The following is a 19,572-nucleotide window of genomic DNA, read 5'->3' as shown; positions in this document are numbered from 1 at the left end:
CTTTATTTATTTGTCTCAGGCTCATTGGATCTGTGTTTTGAATGACAATTTACCAGGTTTCACAAAAATGACAAAATGTAATCTAAATGTGTTGCGTATCATACTAAAATACGTGGAAACATTTCTAAAATAAAGATTACAAAACTACCTATGCTACTTCTCCCAATGCACCTGGGTATAACAGTAATTGCTCCGAACTGGAGATATAGTAAGCTTACTATTACTTTTACTACAACTTTCTTTTCTGATTCTGGAAAACCATAGCTCTTGCCTCTACATTCTGGAATATCTTCAAATTTTGAGCACTTTTTTCAAGCTCTATTTGTGTCCCATTAATGTGACAGAATGATACTTTGTACCATTTTTCTTGGGAATGACTCACTGAAATTACCATTTTGTTCATAGTTTGGGTGGATTTCTCTTCAAGAGCTAAAATGCGAGTGAAGCTTGATGATACTCTTTTTTTATCGAAAAGAAAAACGTTGCTGAGTATCTTTGTCTCCATACCCGATACCCAACTTTCAATGCAATGACGTCATTTAGACGAAGCATGAAACCGAAGCCATACGTCATCGAAGACCAGTAACTATTCCAATATCCTTCAAGATTTATCTTTTACGTCACTGTGACCCCACTCTTTCTTCCAATCAAATGTGAATTTTACGCCCGGGTTAATCCATTTTGTAAACTAGGCTCAATACATGCGGGAATTCTTTTTCATCATAGTAAAAACAAATACAAGACTCAAGTTGATCATTGTTGAGATGAAGGAAATTAATAGAACGTTATCGAGTTGCCTCCACACCCAACATTACAAATATTCCAAAACTTTGCATAATACACTATAAATACACTATAAATACACAATACAGAACAACACAGCACAATACATTACAATACAATACAGTACAGTACAAATAAGGAAGAAGAATGGAGAAGTGCAAAGAAAGTGGGTTCATTATTAGGAGATATGGAAGATATCAGTTGAAGAAAGCATTTGGCCACAGCATCAATGAACAAGATCAATGGAATATATCTAAAGAAAGATAAAGTAAAGCTTGAGAAGAAATTCAAGATATATAGAGCATTAGTTAAATCAGTGCTGCTCTACAACTGTGGAACATGGGGAGTTTCATCAAATGTACAACAGAGATTGGGTGCATATCACCGCCTAGTGTATTCCAGCCCTTTTGGAATGCGGATATTGTGGGAGCACCTCGCAGGTATCGAGCTCAACAGTCAGCAAGAATCAAGAAACAAACTCAAATATAGTTTTCTCAAGTGTATATTTTCTAATCGTCAGTGGGCCGGCACCGCGGAGTAGGGGGGGCTTTAGCCAAATATTAAGTATCAAACTACCAGAAAAGCCTATTTTTATACGGTTTTAGCCCCCACCCACTTTTTAGACCCCCCACTTTTCTCAACGCTTCGCGGTGCCTGGTGGGTGATTTATAGTGGTATAACGGTGATTTCTGGGGGGGTGGGTTCCTTAATTGGTACTGGGTTACGGGGACGTGCCATTATTTAGTGGCACCTTTTTCTTAAAAGTGCAGAATCATCAGTATCAGTATTTGAAATGTGTGCGGAATTATAGGTACCATTTGAAGAAACATGCAGAGTTATGGTTTCAGAAAATATTGCAAAATTATTAAGAGAGACTTTTTGCATTAAAATATTAATGTCGGGTTAGAAATGAAAGTATGAAATATGTGTATATTTGAGATATAGGGGCAAAGGACATACAAACATTTTTGGATGATTTTGTTGTGTTTTAAAGATGTTATTTGCCTTGTGGAATTATGGGCGACATTTTTTCAGACATGGGCGGAATATTGAGTCCAAATTTTTAAATAAAATGGCAGGTCCCCGTCCAAAACGTCTCATTTTGAGAGGAAATGCCAGCTAGAATATGAATAGGTCTATGTACATGTGTATAAGCTGAGTCAAAGAACAGGAGCGGTCTTAAAATATAATCATAGTAAAGAGTGGGTGTATTCAGTCACAGGTGTTACTGCCTAAGAACGCAATGTTGCCAAGCAATTCAAGTTGACGCAAAAGGTATGCACAAACAAGCTGATAGAGCAGATGAATGGAGTGGAGGAAATATGCAAACGAGATACACAAAAGCGAGGCTGCACGAACAGCGCTGTTGCGGTATCAATGAGATCTGTATTGCTATAAATAAGATCTGATTCAGTGTACACTCCTTTTTTCATAAGAACATCTAGGCTCGATTCGCCGAAAGAAGCAACGCAAAATTGCTCTTATTATAATGAAACATGGCCGATTCTATCAGCAAAATAACTGATGCTACTAAAAATGTCCTGCCTAATTGATATTCGGTTGTATTAGAAACAGTATATAGTTTGTAATTGTTTAAAGATGAATTTTTTAAGTAACAATTTTTATAGCAACTAGAAGCTCAAAATATCCAAACAGCATCAAGTGTCTTCAGAAATCATCTGGTTCGTGTAAAAAGTAATCTCTAAATGTTGGGGTGAAAAGTATTTGCATCCCCATTCACAATGAATTAAAAATTTGTTTTCTCCCTCACTCCATTCTTCGTTCTCTCCCTCAGTCAAGTCTTATTTCTGTCATCTCACCGAAGTCTCTTTGGAGCCACTTCCTGTATACTGGTCTACCACAAGTAACATTCTTAGCTTCTCTTAAAAAGTTAGCATCTCCATTTTCACTTTGAGATCGTAATCTAAAAAAGCAATGCTTTTACAAATTTTACCTTGATCTGCATGGCCAACTTGTTAAAGTTGACAAAAAGAGCATAGACTTATGACAAATATTTTTCAAAAAGCTTGAAATTTTTTTCCTTGCCACACTTGGGATATCTTATAAACCTATTGTTTTCCTGGAAAAGCCTCGAGCCACCTCAAGGGACCCAGTTTAACCTGTTTCGACTTTATGCAGGTGCAAATAGTTTGGACGCGCTGGCAGTGCCTTTTAGCCACATTTTTGTTTCGAGCAAGATAGCTTCTGCAAGTTCTTTTCATTTGTCCTAAGCTGATGTTTGTTGTCATTTTCTTTGTTTTAACCGTTTTTTTGTAATTATACCTTGAACATTTTTATTGAATGGAATTGAAACATTTGCTTTTGGATGCGAATTTTCGCTTTCTGTAGTCATGTGCTTGTTTTACAGCTGTATTGGCCTAAATAACTTCCATCGTCAATGCTGCCAAGTCGGAAGATTTCCTTCCATCATTCAAATAAAAAATATAACAGCTAACGTTGTCAAGCAGCATGCGGATCACCACCATTTTCTCACGATGGGCTTGCCATTTTGGTTCAAATAAAGCTTTTTGTTTCTCTTTCATTCATGAAAAACTGTTTCATTGAGCATGGGAATCAACTTTCTTAAGCATGCGATGGATTTTCCCTGCTTAGTTTCGTTTTAGCTTTCCTTATCGTACAAATCTATTCAAAGCAAATTCCTGCAAAGCTTGTTATGGTTTTAACTTCTTAGGACTCACATGATGCTCGTCTGTAAGAACATTCTTTAAATATTCTTTTCAATCATTGCAGTATCCTCAATCATTTTCAAATCAGTCGCCAGCTGTTCGCAAAAACATATGTTTAAAAGAAAATAACATGTATGTTAAACTCAAGGCCGTCAAAACCTATTTTGATATTGGAGAGGGGGCAAAATGTTGAAATAGTTGAGAGTTTAGTAAAGGCCACCAAAAACAATTTTCAAAATAGATGGTTTACTAGGGGTGGCCAAAAACTGCATCTAAAATAGATTTAGACTAGAGAAAAAACTGAGACAATATTTTCAAACTTTCTTTTATCACTATACCCCATAGATTCAAGTCCATTTTGACATGAAATAGGCAATGTTTTGTAACGCTTTAGAGTAAATTTTTTAATGCAACGAGTAATCAAATTTTTTATATTAAACAAAGAGCAAAGAAATAAAGAAGAGAAATAGATAAAACACGGTTTAACAAACAATCTCAAAAATGTCAACAGAAGAACTTTTTTAAAACTCAACGACTCTAAACTCTGTTATTTGGATGCTGAGTAAAAGTGATGTCCAAGATATATGGAATCCCTTGACCCTTCAGATCTATTGAAAAATCACAGAAGGATTGTTAGAATCAAAGATAGTTTCTGAAGTATAGGCATCTTGAAATCTGGTATGTTATTGCAATTTTTTTCGTGGCAAAAAAGCAAGGAAAATCTTTTTGCAAATTTCCAAGCAAACCAGTCTCGCAAAGTTTGTGGATTCTACAAAAAAGGAGCCCTCATAAGGATGGACTGTGCCACAAAGAGTTTAAACATGAGCTACAAAATAAAGTTGCAAAGAATCCTGATTTTCAGACAAACATGTAGGTACTAATATTTACAAAACTTTTTAAGGGATTTGACCATGATTGACGAATAGGGGGTAAGGTTTCGTCCGGGACGTTTTTGCGGTCAAATCGCTTACAATTTTTTAAACTTCATTTCTCAGTAAATTCTAAAATAATGGTGTAAAACGAGGCCGTATGTAGTATTGGTGCGTGAGATGCCATGGCAAGGCCACCATGCACCACAGAATAGCCACCAATAATGGCTTTACGCAATTAGTGGCCATGAACAATCAGTTACCAGGTTGTAATGTTTTAGGCCCTTATCCTTAAACAGGTGCTAACCACGTAATTTGAAATTTTTTTCATTACATGCTACGGTTGGTAGATATGTAAGCCAGGTGCCCGACAGGTCTTCGGCTTTCCTTTTCCCATCTTGTACAAAATCAAGGGCTCAAAAACTCAACTCCATTGTAAACCTGAAATAGTCCTCACAAATATAGCAATATGGAACAAGGGTGATGCTCTGACTTGCAGAAGGCGTTGTAAATACATATTCCGTATCGGCAGTGGCGGCGCCAGCTATTACAGAGTGGGAGGGTAATGGGCGCGGCCAGTGGGACCACGCCCCTTTTGCCTCTTTTCAACGATTTATACCAAGTTAACTTTCCTTAGGAAATTTGATCTACTCCTACCCACCGTTTCTTAATCCATTTTTATAGAAGAAATATGTAGACCATATTTTCAGAAAAGTAGGGGGGGGGGGGTAATTAATGAACAGGAGAACGAATGGGTTAAAGAGTTAGTTTTACAGTACATGGTTTTTGGATTAATTTATGAATAAATGCAGGAGCGGATTTAAGCAACAATGATTGGGGGGGGATGTTAGACACTAATTTTTTGGGGCCACACCCTTCAGGTGACTGGTAAATGATGGAAATGTCCATTTTTTAAATTTTGTTTTCAATTTTAAGGTAAAGACGACGAAAAATAGTGGCATAGCTAGGGTTGAAAGATTGATGGGGCAAAGAGGAGAAAATATTTGCTGAGCAGACCCCCAAGATTTTTGGGAAAACACCCGTCTTGTAAATGCGTTTGGAAAAGCTATGGCATTTTACGTGGCAATTTCCCTTTTGACAATGTCATATGTAGCATTTTGTGGCTGACCATATTTCACAACTGTCTATTTCCTTCACCATTCCACTAACGTCTATGTCCTGAATTGTGTAAGGCGAGGAAGCACTACGTGTAAAAAGTGATTTTCCAAAGTTGTTATCAAATATCTAAAAATATTATATTATCAACCAAATCCGTTCCCCTTGGAGCAAAATCCACGAGAATCCAGTTTTTTTAAGGATTGGATTGCTTTTAATAGCATTTTAGTTTCTATTTTATCGGGAATGTCAAGAACGTGAAGGACTTTTCTATACAAACCCCAAAACGAGGGGAAAGTTTTGAACATTCTGTGCAGATATTGAGGAGGGTCTCTTGCGAGCAAATCGAGCAGAATTTTTTTGCGACGACGCCCTTGAAATTAATACAGTTCAGAATATTCATCCCACCCCCTCCCCGCTACGCTACTGATAAGAAGATAAATGCTGCTAAGAAAAAAATAAAGTGAAATCTTGGCGTTATTTTGCAACTACGGACTACCAACAAATGATTTTTACCGAATGAAACAATGTTTACCGACAGACACAGAAATATTAGGGGGGGGGGGTGTTGCACCCCCTACACCCCGCGTTAAATCCGTCCCTGAATAAATGCGTAACGTTTATACCAATTGGGTTGTAGAGATTATTGAAATGATGCTCTTACTTCGGCTTCATAAGTTTTTCAGTGGGAGAATATTAATCTAATTTTATTTCCATTTCATTCATTCATTTCGTGTATATTCTCGGCCTTACAATTCAAGTTCATACTAAGAAATGATGCCAAATAAGTGCTTCTAATAAATATTTAAGATCCAAGATCGTCAGTACAAAGCACATCAATATAAAATGAAAAGAGACGTATATGCCACAAAAATATAATATTGTGGTTTGGAGAATAATCAGTACACTGTTGCGACATCCAAATTAATATTCAAAGCAACAAATCAAAAGTATTGTAAACTAAACATTCTACTGCTACAAGGCGTCAAACTTTAAATGTGGGTCATTAAAATGTTGCCCAAGAGCAGTAAGTAGTGATAGCCAACCACAGTCACTCTGCATTTGTCGAGGAAGTGGCTTGTCGTTCTCACGTGAATGGCGAGGGGATTAAATATTTATGGCCTAATTAGGGTGGATCAATGAAATACATGAAATCATCAATGGAATTTTCTATTGCCTGAATGAATTGGAGAAAGTTATAAATGACTCATACTAACAATCGATATGGTTATTCATTCTGAGGAAAGACAGGTGTAGAAACGATACTTGTTTTAGCCTAGAATATATCCTGTTTTTCGGGGCAGCAGGTTATTTCAGGCTTTAAATTGGCCGGCATTTCAAAAATTTCACTGAATGACTTATTATAGATGTATTTTTATCCAATGCCCTAATATCAGATTAAAACAATGAATTCTAGATAAAAATTCAGTATCTTTTAATAAATAAGAATTCTGTGTTTTTTAAAGAAATAACCTCTGCTCGAAAACGGAGAATTTTTGCCAAATAAGCTATTTTAAAAAAGCACGACACAAGGAATTTTGAAATCCCAGTGACTGACGAAAAATTGCTAGAGGTATCCCATTCCTAACAAAGCTTTTTGTCGAATTCTTATGACATTGAACCACTGGAAAAGCGCGAGTGTACTAAGGGAAACTCAGGAAACTGTAAATCCTCAATAATTGATGAAATGGCCTATTTTTTTCTGCATATTGTCTGTTTAATTCTGGTCGCCTTGCATTTTTATTGTGAACTTAAAATCAGTGCTTGCAATAAATACCTACAGTGCAAAGACAAATCCTAGGTCACATTTTCTAAACAACATTCGGCTATTGGTAAAAAGTTTTAGGTTTTTTATCCGTAGAAGCTGCTGAAATTGCTCATCTTCCCGCAGCCAGTTTCAAGACCTTTCCAAATAGCAGAAATGCTTCACCGAGTAAATTTTCGGATTTATTCTTTCTCGTTTTACTTTCCTTTAAATAGTTATGTTTTTTACAAAGTTCTGAGCACTTTCTGACACTTTTCGACGGTTTCAGACAGCGGTAAAAAAGATTTCTAAAACGAATGGAATATGTGGATAAAATGATCATAAAATAATCTTTTTAGAAATTCCCGTTTCAGGACTTTGAAATCAGTAGCTGGGATTGTGGGGGGGGGAGGAGGAGTGCCACTGGGTTCTTATGTGGACATTGCCCCCTCCCCACCTGAAAATGAATTTCCACCACTGTTTGAAAAAGTTCCATGAAAAATTTCTTAATCGTGGTTTAAATTTGAGAATCATATTGGCCCATATTTGATCATTTTCAGTTGAGCTTCCCAATTTCTCTATTGAATTAGATTTGTCTGTTGCTAATGAATTAGATTTCGGTGTTATGATGGGTACAATAAATATCTTAATTTGTAATCAATAACGACTTTTTGCTGTCCATCACACAAACTTTCGCTAACAAATTTCCTGTTAAAAGTTTCCTCCTAGAAACCGTTAATCACTTCCATACACGTCAATGGATTTTCCATTGAGGTTGGGTCACGTGACGTAAATACCTGCCAAGTGTAGTACAAATCCAAGCGCGCAGCGAAGTGACGACAGAAAAAACATTGAAGAAGTCAGAGGAAGGAAGGCACAGGCGGTGATCCTATGGTTGTTCAACGCTGAGGGTTATAAACAGCGAAGTTTTCTTATTGTCTGCAACTCGGTATCGATTAGATACGGTCTACGAATTTCTCCGTCAGTCGAGACGGGTTGTGGCAAAACGTGGTTGCAAGGTTGGCGGCTGTATCCACAACACTCTTTCACCGACCTGTCGTGTTTGCATTTTGTCGGAAAAGAAAAACTCTCGATCATTCAATCTTCATTAACGACTTTGAGCATTTTTTGTTAAGCTTTGCTTATTTTTGGTGAGCTGCTTCAAAGGATTCACAAACTAAAGTAATGGCGAAATCAGAAGGTATGAAAATTAACTTTTATTTTCGTTCTGTTGTTACGAGAATTTTTGGCCTAACAGCAGGTAGTAATGAAATCTTCGTGAAACAAAAATGTTTTTCTTATAATTTATCAAAACTCGAAAGACTGTGATGTTAGATAGACCCCACGTATTTGTATCTGGATAGAAATCATCGATCCAGGTCACACCTCTTTGCTGCTGAATACAAGCTTTTTGCCCTAAAACACTTAGTTCGAGTATAGGTAGTGTATAACAGAAAATAAGCGTCTGTTTTAATAAATTTGAGCTCTGAAAACGTCTAAAAGTGTATCTCAGTTTTCAGATATGTGAGTGTTAACCATGCCAGAAATGTCATCAGGCGTGTTACCGACTTGTATTCTATGAGAATATGCAATGTTTTTGTTTTACAGTCACTGTCAGGCTTAGGGATGATGATATTGAGCTGGAAGTAACTTCAGCCAATTCAAGGAGAGCTCTTACAGACTTGGATAAAAAAGCAGAAAGCCCCGAAAATGTCGAAAAAAGGGATGCGTGGGGAAACAAGGCTGAATTCATGTTGGCCACGATAGGCCTTGCTGTTGGTCTCGGAAATATATGGAGGTTTCCTTACCTTTGCCAGAAAAATGGAGGAGGTTAGTTTTTTAAATTTCGACTGTTTTCTTCATTTTTCATGCGTGAAAACCCTGGAGCATGTGGCTTTTCCCGCGCTTGGATATCAATTAATCATTGTTTTAAAAACAAATGCGCCAAAATGTGCCACAATACAGGGATTGTTTGGAGAGCAACGTGAGGAAGTTTCTCAATTAGATGGTCTGAAACTTCCTCCTTTATAATAACATTCCCACCGATCCTTGAAATCGCGATCTTTAGAAAAAACAAATAAGCTCTTTGGTCTTGTCTTCTTTCTGTTATTGAAAAATTTTTCAATTGGAAAGTAATAATGTAAATAAATTGATTTTTTAATTTAAAACACGTGTCCCTTTCCATTTACAGGAGCTTTCCTTGTTCCGTTTTTCATTTTCATGGTGATTGAAGGCCTTCCACTCTTCTTTATTGAACTTGGTATGGGACAGCGATTTCGCAAAGTTGCCTTGACAGCATGGCATGACATTCATCCATCCTTATCAGGCATTGGAGTTGGCTGCATTGTAGTGTCCTTCATGTTGTGTATTTATTACATCATTGTTATAACATGGTGTTCCTATTACTTCTTCATATCATTTACAAAAAAACTTCCTTGGCAAAAGGATATTTGTCCTCGCTACAATGAATATAAGACTTTAAAAGACGTGTTAGCCTCCAATGTGACACAAATTGGAAACTTCAGCCGTGCATTATACAACAATGAAACTTTGGCATTAAAAAAACAGATCAAAGACTTCCCTGATTGCTGTATTCAAGATACTCCACAGTGGTACTGGTACAATAAAGCATTGCAGGTTTCATCAGGGTTTGAAGATGTTGGTTCTGGAATGGTAGGCCATCTGGTTGGTTGTCTTGTTTTTGCTTGGGTTGCTGTGTTCTTCTGCATCATGAAAGGAGTCAAAACGAGTGGAAAGGTAACTTATCAATCCAAATTATATCGTCTATAAAATCCATTTACAAGAGAAATTCAGAAAGAGCTAAAAGCCTGTCAGTTATTTAAAAATGTTTGAAAGTTTCTCAGATATGTTTTTGAGGACTCTTTCAGATTCCTGTCTCCTTGCTATGATATATAATTTTCTTTCACAAATGGTAATTATATGATTCCATCGTTCTAAGGCAAGTGTTTTGTTTCACCTAGAAAAATAGAAAACAGGTAGCTTCTTTCATACTGAAAATAATTTTATTGCACTGAATAAATTAAATTCAAGTTATGTGGAAGAGTTGTAAAAATAGCTTTGCCAGCCTATTGTTAGCATGTTCTGCCACCAGTGTTATGATTAATACTTTTGTTATATATAAGCCTTTTGAAAGAAAGAATTTCAGCTTGACATCTTGGATTAGTCCAGAGTTTTCCTGTTTCTAAGCAAGTGGATTGTACTTGAATGAGCATGTGTGATGCTCCAAAGCATGTGATCTTCAAACTGCCTTTGGAAAGTAGTGTTTATCCTCTCATATGAGAGACATCTGATAATCCTATTTCATCTTTGATGCAAGAATTTATGCATCTTGACCTTTCTGTGGCTTTTTGCACAGCCACAGCACAAGAGTTTTCTCACCGTCTTAAGTCATAATTTATTTATTTGAAATTTACTTGTTTATGTTTAAGTAATTCAAAACATCTTTCCTCTTTTTTCAGTTTAAATTAATAATTAGATGACTAACTCCATTCTAAATGTGATAATTGCATCCATATATCTCAGTAACTAAATATAATTATATGTTTCAAGTATGGCATGAATCTCTAGGCTTACTATGTTAATTCCCTTTTTTACCTATGTTGGGCTAATTGATTTGTTCAGAACAAGCCATTCAGCTGTTTTTGTATATAAACAATGTCCTAGCTGTTGTGTTTCTGAATAAAATACCATCTAGAACAGGTGCTCCTGGAAATGTTTAAGCATAATTAAGCTCCTTCAATTCTACTTTCTCTCCCCATTTGTATAATAATTATTATTTTGAGAATAAGAAAATGGAATTGAACTTATATAGACAACTTTTTTTTTGGAAGTACAAACTATTACTTTGATTCTTGATTTGTGATGCTAAATTATGTACTACCCTATATAAATATTTGTTGTAAATACAATGTTAAGAAAATTATTTGGAAAAATGGGACAATGTTTTCAGATTTTTTAACTCTTTTTTCATCATCTCTCTTTCAAAATTTCATTAATTAGATTAGAATAAGTTTATATGCTCAAAAAGTCTAACATAATTGCTTGCCTTGTCTGGTACATTATGTATTTTTTTATCTTTTATTTTTAAAAATAATTAAAGTGTTTTCTTTTTTATTTGCTTTTATAGGTTGTTTACTTCACTGCAGTATTTCCATACCTTGTGTTGTTCATCATGTTCTTCAGAGGTGTTACTCTTCCTGGTGCACTCCATGGTATCAAAGTGTTTTTTACACCAGACGTAAGTTTAATCAAGAATCTCTTATTTGCTAAAACGTGTCACTAGTATTTGATGATTTAACCTTTTCGTGACCTTAATTTAATTGTATGACATCATGTATGACATATGGGTATCATGAAAACAGCAACCATTTACAATATTTTTTTCCAGAATATTGAATCATTTGTATTTAGTTTGTCCTTATTTTTACTGTTTATGCCAATTAATGTTATGTCTTGATGCTGGAAGGTCATTTTCAAAAATAAGTATAATTGAATAAGTTTCTGTCTCTTTTGCAACGATTATCACATCTCTTCTTATCGTTCATCTGCTTCCCATTTGGTTTTTTAATCAATAGCATTCGGATCCATGTTTTTTGTGATATCAACTCCAGTTCATTTTTCTGCCATTATCTTTTTTCAGTGGTCAAGACTTCTTGAAGCACAGATTTGGATGGATGCAGCTACCCAGATCTTCTTTTCTCTGAGTCTTGGTTTTGGTGCTTTGATTGCATTTGCAAGTTACAACCCTGTGCACAATAACATGATGAGAGATGCCTATATTGTTGTCATCAGCGACTGTCTGACCGCTGTTTTGGGGGGTGTAGTCATCTTCTCCATTCTTGGCCATAGGCACTATCTCACAGGAATACCTGTTGAAAAGGTAACATGAACAAACGATACTAGATGATGTGTATCTAATCTAGATTACAAGCTTTACATCAAGAATGCTACCCAATACCGGCTCTTCATTATGTATAGTTGTTTTTTAAAGTATATATATTCTCCTTTTTGCTCTAAGTGTTTGTCCCATGGCTGTGCAAAGCCTTGCTATTTCTGCTATATTCAAAATGGCAACACCTTTAAAGACCCAGAAGCTTTTCTAGTTCCAAGTTTACAAAAACCTGTACAACTTAGCCATATATACAATTAGCTTGTCATTAAAGCTGCAGAAATGCATGATGTGTTGCAAGGTATTTTGATATCACATTTCTATGTTTTTCAGGTTGGCTCTGGCCCTGGGCTTGCTTTTGTGACAATTTCAGATGCAATATTGCTCATGGATGTGTCACCATTGTGGGCCATACTCTTCTTTTTTATGCTTATATTACTTGGAATTGATTCAGAATTTGGCACACTTGAAGCTGCAGTGGCACCCTTCTTTGAGATGAAAATTGTCAAGATGAAGAAACCTTTGTTTATTGGTATGTAATCATACTTTGAAAAAAAATAATTCCTCTTGCTACCTGAAATTTTCATCACAAGGACAGAAAAATGAGTTTCAGCTTAAGACACTTTTAGCTTTTGAAGATCAAATTATCAAACTACAAGCATAGCAATTAGTGTTCTAGCTTCCACCATTTATGGATGAAAGCTAAAAAGACACAGAAACTTTAGATATGACTATTTCATAAAAACATTAGAATTACTATTGGTGTCTTCTTGTAGGTATCTGCATCACTGCCATGTTCTTTGTTGGTTTGTCGATGGTGACTGGCCCTGGCTATTACATTTTTCAAATTTTTGATGAGTATTCTGTTACAATACCATTGCTGGTGATCACATTATGTCAGGCACTTGCTATTGGCTGGATTTATGGTGCAGACAAGTGAGTCTTTTTTTAATTTTTTTTCTTCTTGTTTTACCAAATGCATCTTATCAGGTTCTCCTATACAATTTTTCTCTCAACTTGATCTCTTGTTCTGAAGAAATGTCATCAGTCTTGTTGTAATGGAAAATTTTTGAATCAGGCTTCATACCTGCAACTTTTGCTGTGATGTTGTGAGGCCCAGTCTTTTCAAAATGTAACTTTCTCAGTAGGTTCTTGAACAAGCTGGGTATATAAGCTGGTTTAAATGGTTACTTTTGTTCCTATGGGATCATGCAGCCACTTGTCAGATCTATGTCTGCTGCTGCTATATCCAGATGAGCTGTCTGATCACACTAGACATATAAAATAGAAGTGTGTTGTCTAGGAAAGCCAGTCCGCTTTTTATGACAGGCATCATTGCTAATTGCTAGACAGGGGTTTGTGGGGAGAATCCCACATTTTTCAGGAAGATATATTGTAAATGATTGATAACTAAATGTTTTTGGTTACATTATTTTGGAGCATTCAGTAGAATCTTTATCCATTGATTATATGTTGTTTCCAATATTGCAGTTTCTATTAAAGTATGTGGAGAACACTAAGTCTGGGAAGGGTCTGACTGGTGTATGATTTTTGATCAATTACTTCATACATTTATGCATAAAATAAAAGTGCTGAGTCTGCATAAATGGTGATGATAATAGAAATGGAGTAAGCATGACTCGGGTGAATGGAGGTCTAAGCAAAAGTAATGGGAATGTCCTGTGATATGCAATATTAGTCATGCTATCACGGATATGGTATTATCAATGGATGTCAAAGAAAGTGAGGGGAAGACCGCGTTAATTACAAAGTTTAAGGCCACCCACTTAAATCATACAATTTACCGATTGCGGGATGTTCAATCCTAAAGACAATGATATTGTAGAAAGGTCATTTCAAGCCTGTCAAAGTGCTGTCTCACGATGACCAAGTCTTAGTCAACAATTTTTTTTTATACGTAAAGAAATTAAGATTAAGCCAGGAGTTAAGAAGTTTGACAGCGGTATCTTGCTAGTGATTGTCTGAACATGCTTCAAACAGGAAGCATGCTTCCAAAGTTTTTATGACCAAATGTTCTTATGCCGCTGTGATCATTTTGAGCCAGTACTCCGCTCACATCGTGACATAATGACAATACTGCTATAGATTTCATGACTATGCTCATCAATTCAAGATTTAGCCAACCTCAGTTTTAACCCCAAGGCTCTAGGCTCTATTCGATGCCAAAAGAATTTATCTCTCGAAACTTTGGCTCAATAATTGTTTACAGAAATTTTTCTTCTAGTCCTTTGAGCCTTTACAGAATGTGTGTCTTTACAGAAAGGTTATAAGACGTTTTGACAGCCATTCCATTCTATATAAATTTTAAGCCTTTTTGCTCGTGTCTGGGTTATTCTCCTAAATGCTGGTAGGCACGGAATAAATATATTGCGACATGCCACATAGGAGAGGAATTTTCTCTCTTTCTTCAAATGCACGTAAAACCAAATGAGATTATGTTTGCCATTCATTAAAAATTTATTCAAAACAAAAGATGAAAGGTTTTTTATTTCGGGAGTCTATAATAAATACGGTTTTCAGCCAGCTTTGCGTCATTTGCAAAAAAAGACAAAGGGTTGCGTCCTCTATAGACTAGTAGCTTATGCAAAGAAGGTATTAAGGAGATAATAGAGAAGAGAGGTGCAGAGGACAACAGAAATAGACGAAAGAAAGCCTGGTTTCTCTCCTAGTGTTTTGCCTCCTCCACAACCCTATACTTATTCCGTGCTTGATACAATAACTGCAAACTGTCGAACGATATTATACGATAGACTATGTATCAAGATAAAAACACAAGGTTGCATTAAATGGACTGGGAATGGGAATAAGTGAGCGTTCACAGTTGAAACCGGTGACCAGTCTGCATAAGTTTGTAAATTAGCAAATAAGGTCAAACAATTTTAATGTGAATATGTGCCTTTTTCTGCTTTGAAATACTCCAAATAATTATAGATGATTTATTAATAATGATAGAAGGGGTAAAAATGCTGTGGGGCAAGGACGGACACTTGGTTTAATATTGGGGGAAGCCTATTGTTTTGATAAGATGATGTCACATTTTCCCATTGTTTTAGAACAAAAGACCCTCGCCCCCCTCCCCCCCCCCTCCGTCACTGCAGTAAAGTCAAATGCTACCCAAATGAATAAGAAACGCAGTGGACTAACTGAAAGTATAGAGTCCTTAAATTGAACGTATCTAACGCCCATCTAACCATTTGTTTTGGGAAATTGCTTTATTCAGGATGATGTACGGCCTACAGCTTCAAATTATCAGTTTGAAATTACATGCCAACAGCATTTGAACATATTTCTTATTAACGCTCGTATGTAGTTTCTGTATGATTGATATCAATTTCTTGCTATTGCTATTTGTTACTCTGATATCTTTTTGCAGATTTGCTGATGACATCGAATTCATGACTGGCAAACGCCCATGGACCTTCTGGATGTTCTGCTGGAAGTACCTCTCACCGCTGGCTTTGATTGTCATTTTGATATGGACAATCGTGGAACAAGTATCAAAGAAACCATCTTATTCGGCCTACGTGGGCTGTAAACAGGTGAGACGCGTTCTTGTTTTCTCTTAGGGAGCTCTGGAAAACACAACATGTATCAGAACATTACTTTCAGAACTATCAAAACTTTGGAACCGAATTAGAATTGAGTTGCTGTTATCCGTAACATTATAATTTTCATCACAGAGGGGCGTAAGAGAAGGTGTTCTTTAAATAATCACCCAGAAGATACATTTTATTTTCATCATAGACCATCGATTTTCCCTGTTCCTTTCCATTTTTTGATAGAAGAAACTGCTCAGCATATTTTTATCGTTGTGCGATATGTTTACAAATTTAGTCGTAGACGCAGACTGTCTTTGATTCATGCTTACCAGAATTCATGCTTGTCTAGTATTTATATTTCTAAAAAGCAAGTACCTTTTTAGGACCCAGCTGACAGGTCCCGGCATCCTGGCTCAGACGACTGGGTTGCGAAATTCCCTTACCCCATTTGGGCACAGTGCCTTGCTGTCGTTCTTGTATGTGCAAGCTGCCTGCCTATTCCCTATTACGCCATCAAATACTGGCCTAGCAACTTCAAGCAAGGATTCAAGGCCCGCTTCTGCAGTGGCATTGCAAACTACATGCCGGATCCATCATCCTGGAAGAAACGACATAACCACAAAGATATGATGTATGACCCTGCTTTGCCTTCCGATCCAGAGGCCATATAAACGTCACTCAATGCAAAAGTTAAATTTAAAATTTATTTATATATATTTATGTCGCCAAAGCGCTAGGAATTTTGTCACTGGGAAATACTTTCTTTGATTCAGAGGACCTTGCTAAGGCCATCTTTGGTTTGGGATTTCAATACCTCGTGTTTTCTAGTCGCTTGATTTTGCACTATTGTTATAAAGCTTTTTGATTTGAGCGCTTTTTTGGATCATCTTTTGATTGTATAAAAATATGCGCATAAAAATACTACACTTTGGAAGAAAAAATGTATGCAAAATGATATTTGTCCTCTGCTTCATGGAATTGATTCCCATTCAGTTCAAATGCATTATCCCATTTAGCTAACCTTTAAATTTTCGTTGTTTTCGTTTTGCAGCAGGCCTGCAGCCCGTTTAAATGTTTCTTTGCGTCCTTAATTTAATATTTAATTCTTAAACTTTATTCAAATTGTTTTTGCTGTTCCTTGTGAGCGTTGCCAAACGTACGAGATTTCTTTCCCATATCAAAGTTTGGCTCTGCCCAAATAATTTGGTTGTTAGGCTTATGCCCTGGTTTTTCTTGGACGCTGCACAGCTTTGTAGATAATGGATTTGTTAGAATTACATTGTTGTCTTACTCTTAAATTATTGTCAAACCCAGGACTAAAACAAGAGTTTGGATATAAGTGCTGGTTTTCTCAATTCTGGATCGCTGTTTTCGGTTTGCAAGGGTCCTATTTGAAAGAGATTTGGAAGTTTGTTGACATGCAAGTAATACCTAGATGCTCAGCAATTTGATCAGAAGTACACGTTTTCAAAATCGTGTTCATTTGTGACGAAAATACTAGGTTCTAAAACGCGAAGTCTATAGAAAGTTCGTCTTGAGATTAATGTTGATCTTATGCAAGATAAAGCCGTTTGATGTAACGAATGCAAAATCACTTTGCTATTTTAAGGAACAGCAACAGCACCATTAACTTAACTTATCGTTATGGGGCTCATCCCTAGAAAACTTTGTTAGTTGCAATTTGAATGCCTAACTTTATTGTCGCAAAATTAGTGTTGAAAGTACCATTGTGTGAGTTTACTGTAAATAAATTATAGTTTTGACTTTGATGCTTTCTTGTTCTTAGATATTGTTTATGAACAAACCAGTTGCTAGCGTCAAGCTGGTTTTTCAAATCATAGTTTATAGTAAATTGTAAATATTTGTATATAGTTGCTTTATATGTTTTTCAGAAATAGACTGTGATGACTTTACTGAAGTAAGAAGGAACACTTAAGTGTTTTCAGTGGGACGTCTTTTAGAGAACGCTGAAGCTACTTCCAGCTCATAGGTTTGATCCATTGGCCACAAACCAACCTGGCAAGATCTTTTTGAAATGGAAATTTTAGTATCCCTTTTCCCTGATCTTGCACCCTTAGCTCGTGCCAATTTCTAAGAACTGTGACGTTACTGTACGTGAGTTGTACTGCAGAATGTACATCCAAGCTTGCATTTCATCTCCAACATTACTTCAGAAAGAAGTCTTTAACCTTGACTGTATTAGCTTAGTCTTAATACTATTGGCTTAAATTTTTTTTCTATGTTTTCCCTGTTTCGTATAAGAGTGACCAGTGTACTAATAGATGTAACTCAGATCGCTGCCCTGAAAATGTCTCACCATCAATCAATCAATCTCCTCTCCCTCTCTCCTTTATCACAAATGCGTTGTCCAGTTGTAATTTGCTCGTTGCGCCCCTCCCTAAAACCTCTCAACTCCATGTATGCCGGCCCCTGGATCTCCTGATTTAGCAAAGAACAGAAAATAACAAGAAGGATACTTGTCAAGGGTACAACTTCCTTTTAGGTTTATTTTGCCATCCTCTATTTATTGCTTTTGCTTCTTCATTGTAAGTATTTTTTTAGGCCATTTGAAGTTATTGAAGGATTTTAGCTATTTATTAGAAAGTGTGCTAAATCTCTGTCTACAGCAACAAACTTGTGTTACTTGCAATGTAAACTTGATCCATTAAGATATTTGTCTGTGGTTGTAAATAAATTTGTATAAATGTAATTTTGATTTGAATTTGTAGAATCTCTTTTTCATCTCTTAAACCAAAATTAGTTTATGTCTGGTGGCCGATCAATGAAAAGGTTTTGTTTTTTTATTCAAAGATATTTGTATATTTTGATGACTCTAAAAATTACATGTAAATTGCAAACTGACCTAATTGCGATGCTGAATCAAAAATTATAATTAGTTGCGAAATTACATTAAAATATTTCTTTCTATAAACACGAGTAATTCGTAGACAGTGAAGCTCGTTAAGTAAAGCTACGGAACCCGACTTCATAGAGCTAATTTTGTTAATGAACCTAGAGAGGATGCCAGGTTTCTAGCTCTATCCAGGATATTCTGAAGAGTTGTTCTTGAGTAAAAGAAAATCTGTTTTGTTTTATGTTACGATATTTCTAGATTCAAATCCATCGAACGCAGATTCCGTTAATTTATGGCGGTGCCGGAGCATATATAGGCATGAAACAGGGAGCCAGCAAGTCTAATGATAAAGCTGATTGCTCTCGAAATGAGCTGCTTGCAGTGGCATGGTCAAGGGGGGGGGGGAGTGCGGGGCCCAAGTCATCTTAAGAAGGAAAGAATGTTATCATAATTAGAAGTGAATTACAAGTGGAAGGGATATCTATCGATGCACCCTGCAGAATTACCATGGTAAGCATACAGGCAAATAGTTACACAGGCTCGAAAAGGACAGAGACAATGAGCCTCAAAACAGAATCTTTTGCTAAAATTGTTTAATTTTGCAATCGTCTGAAGTGGCTTAGCTCACATTAGCAACAAAAAATCTCGTCAGGTAAATTTTTGGCGGATAAACTTCGTCGAAAAAAATTTCAGACAACTTTTCAGAATTTCGTCGTGACGAAATTTCGTCGTGGATAATTAACACAGAGATAGCAACATATTACGAAAATCTTAAGAGGCAAAACCATACAGGTTACTTTACATTCAATCCTATAAGTATTGTCTTTGTGGAGACTTGGGGCTTGAGCAACCGTTCGAGATTTGGCTCAACCCTTAGGCAGCTTTTTTACACAGAACAGCATGTCATGAAAACCAAATTAAACGGTACATTTACTCAATTTATGCAAAAGAGATGTTTCTGGCATTCAAAGAGTCTCTTCTTTATATCTTTATGGTATGAAAAATTATTAACAAAGTAGAATTAGAAGTATAAGTTTGAATGTAACTATC

General features: G+C 36.2%; 1 protein-coding gene across 1 annotated transcript; it reads left to right on the top strand.

Annotated features, from left to right (window-relative positions):
- The first annotated feature begins 8,008 nt into the window (after nt 1–8,008).
- Nucleotides 8,009–18,390, top strand: LOC135686347 (sodium- and chloride-dependent GABA transporter 2). The gene is made up of 9 exons (XM_065202556.2): nt 8,009–8,400; nt 8,808–9,029; nt 9,391–9,956; nt 11,347–11,457; nt 11,860–12,099; nt 12,442–12,640; nt 12,885–13,044; nt 15,503–15,668; nt 16,052–18,390. Exons 1-9 carry the CDS (start codon nt 8,385–8,387, stop codon nt 16,337–16,339), a joined length of 1,968 nt encoding a protein of 655 aa, XP_065058628.1. The 5' UTR covers nt 8,009–8,384; the 3' UTR covers nt 16,340–18,390.
- The last annotated feature ends 1,182 nt before the right edge of the window (nt 18,391–19,572 follow it).

Source organism: Rhopilema esculentum, chromosome 6, assembly GCF_057945365.1.
Source record: "Rhopilema esculentum isolate cy_ngs chromosome 6, ASM5794536v1, whole genome shotgun sequence".
NCBI classification, from domain to species: domain Eukaryota; kingdom Metazoa; phylum Cnidaria; class Scyphozoa; order Rhizostomeae; family Rhizostomatidae; genus Rhopilema; species Rhopilema esculentum.
The sequence above is the reverse complement of the archived record's forward strand: the minus strand, read 5'-3'. Positions and strand labels throughout refer to the sequence as shown.

Bases quoted from the DNA above. Each gene is read 5' to 3' on its own strand.
- LOC135686347 (XM_065202556.2), top strand. The intron at 11,458-11,859 runs GTAAGTTTAATC...ATCTTTTTTCAG, and splicing joins AAGTGTTTTTTACACCAGAC to TGGTCAAGACTTCTTGAAGC. The intron at 13,045-15,502 runs GTGAGTCTTTTT...ATCTTTTTGCAG, and splicing joins TGGATTTATGGTGCAGACAA to ATTTGCTGATGACATCGAAT.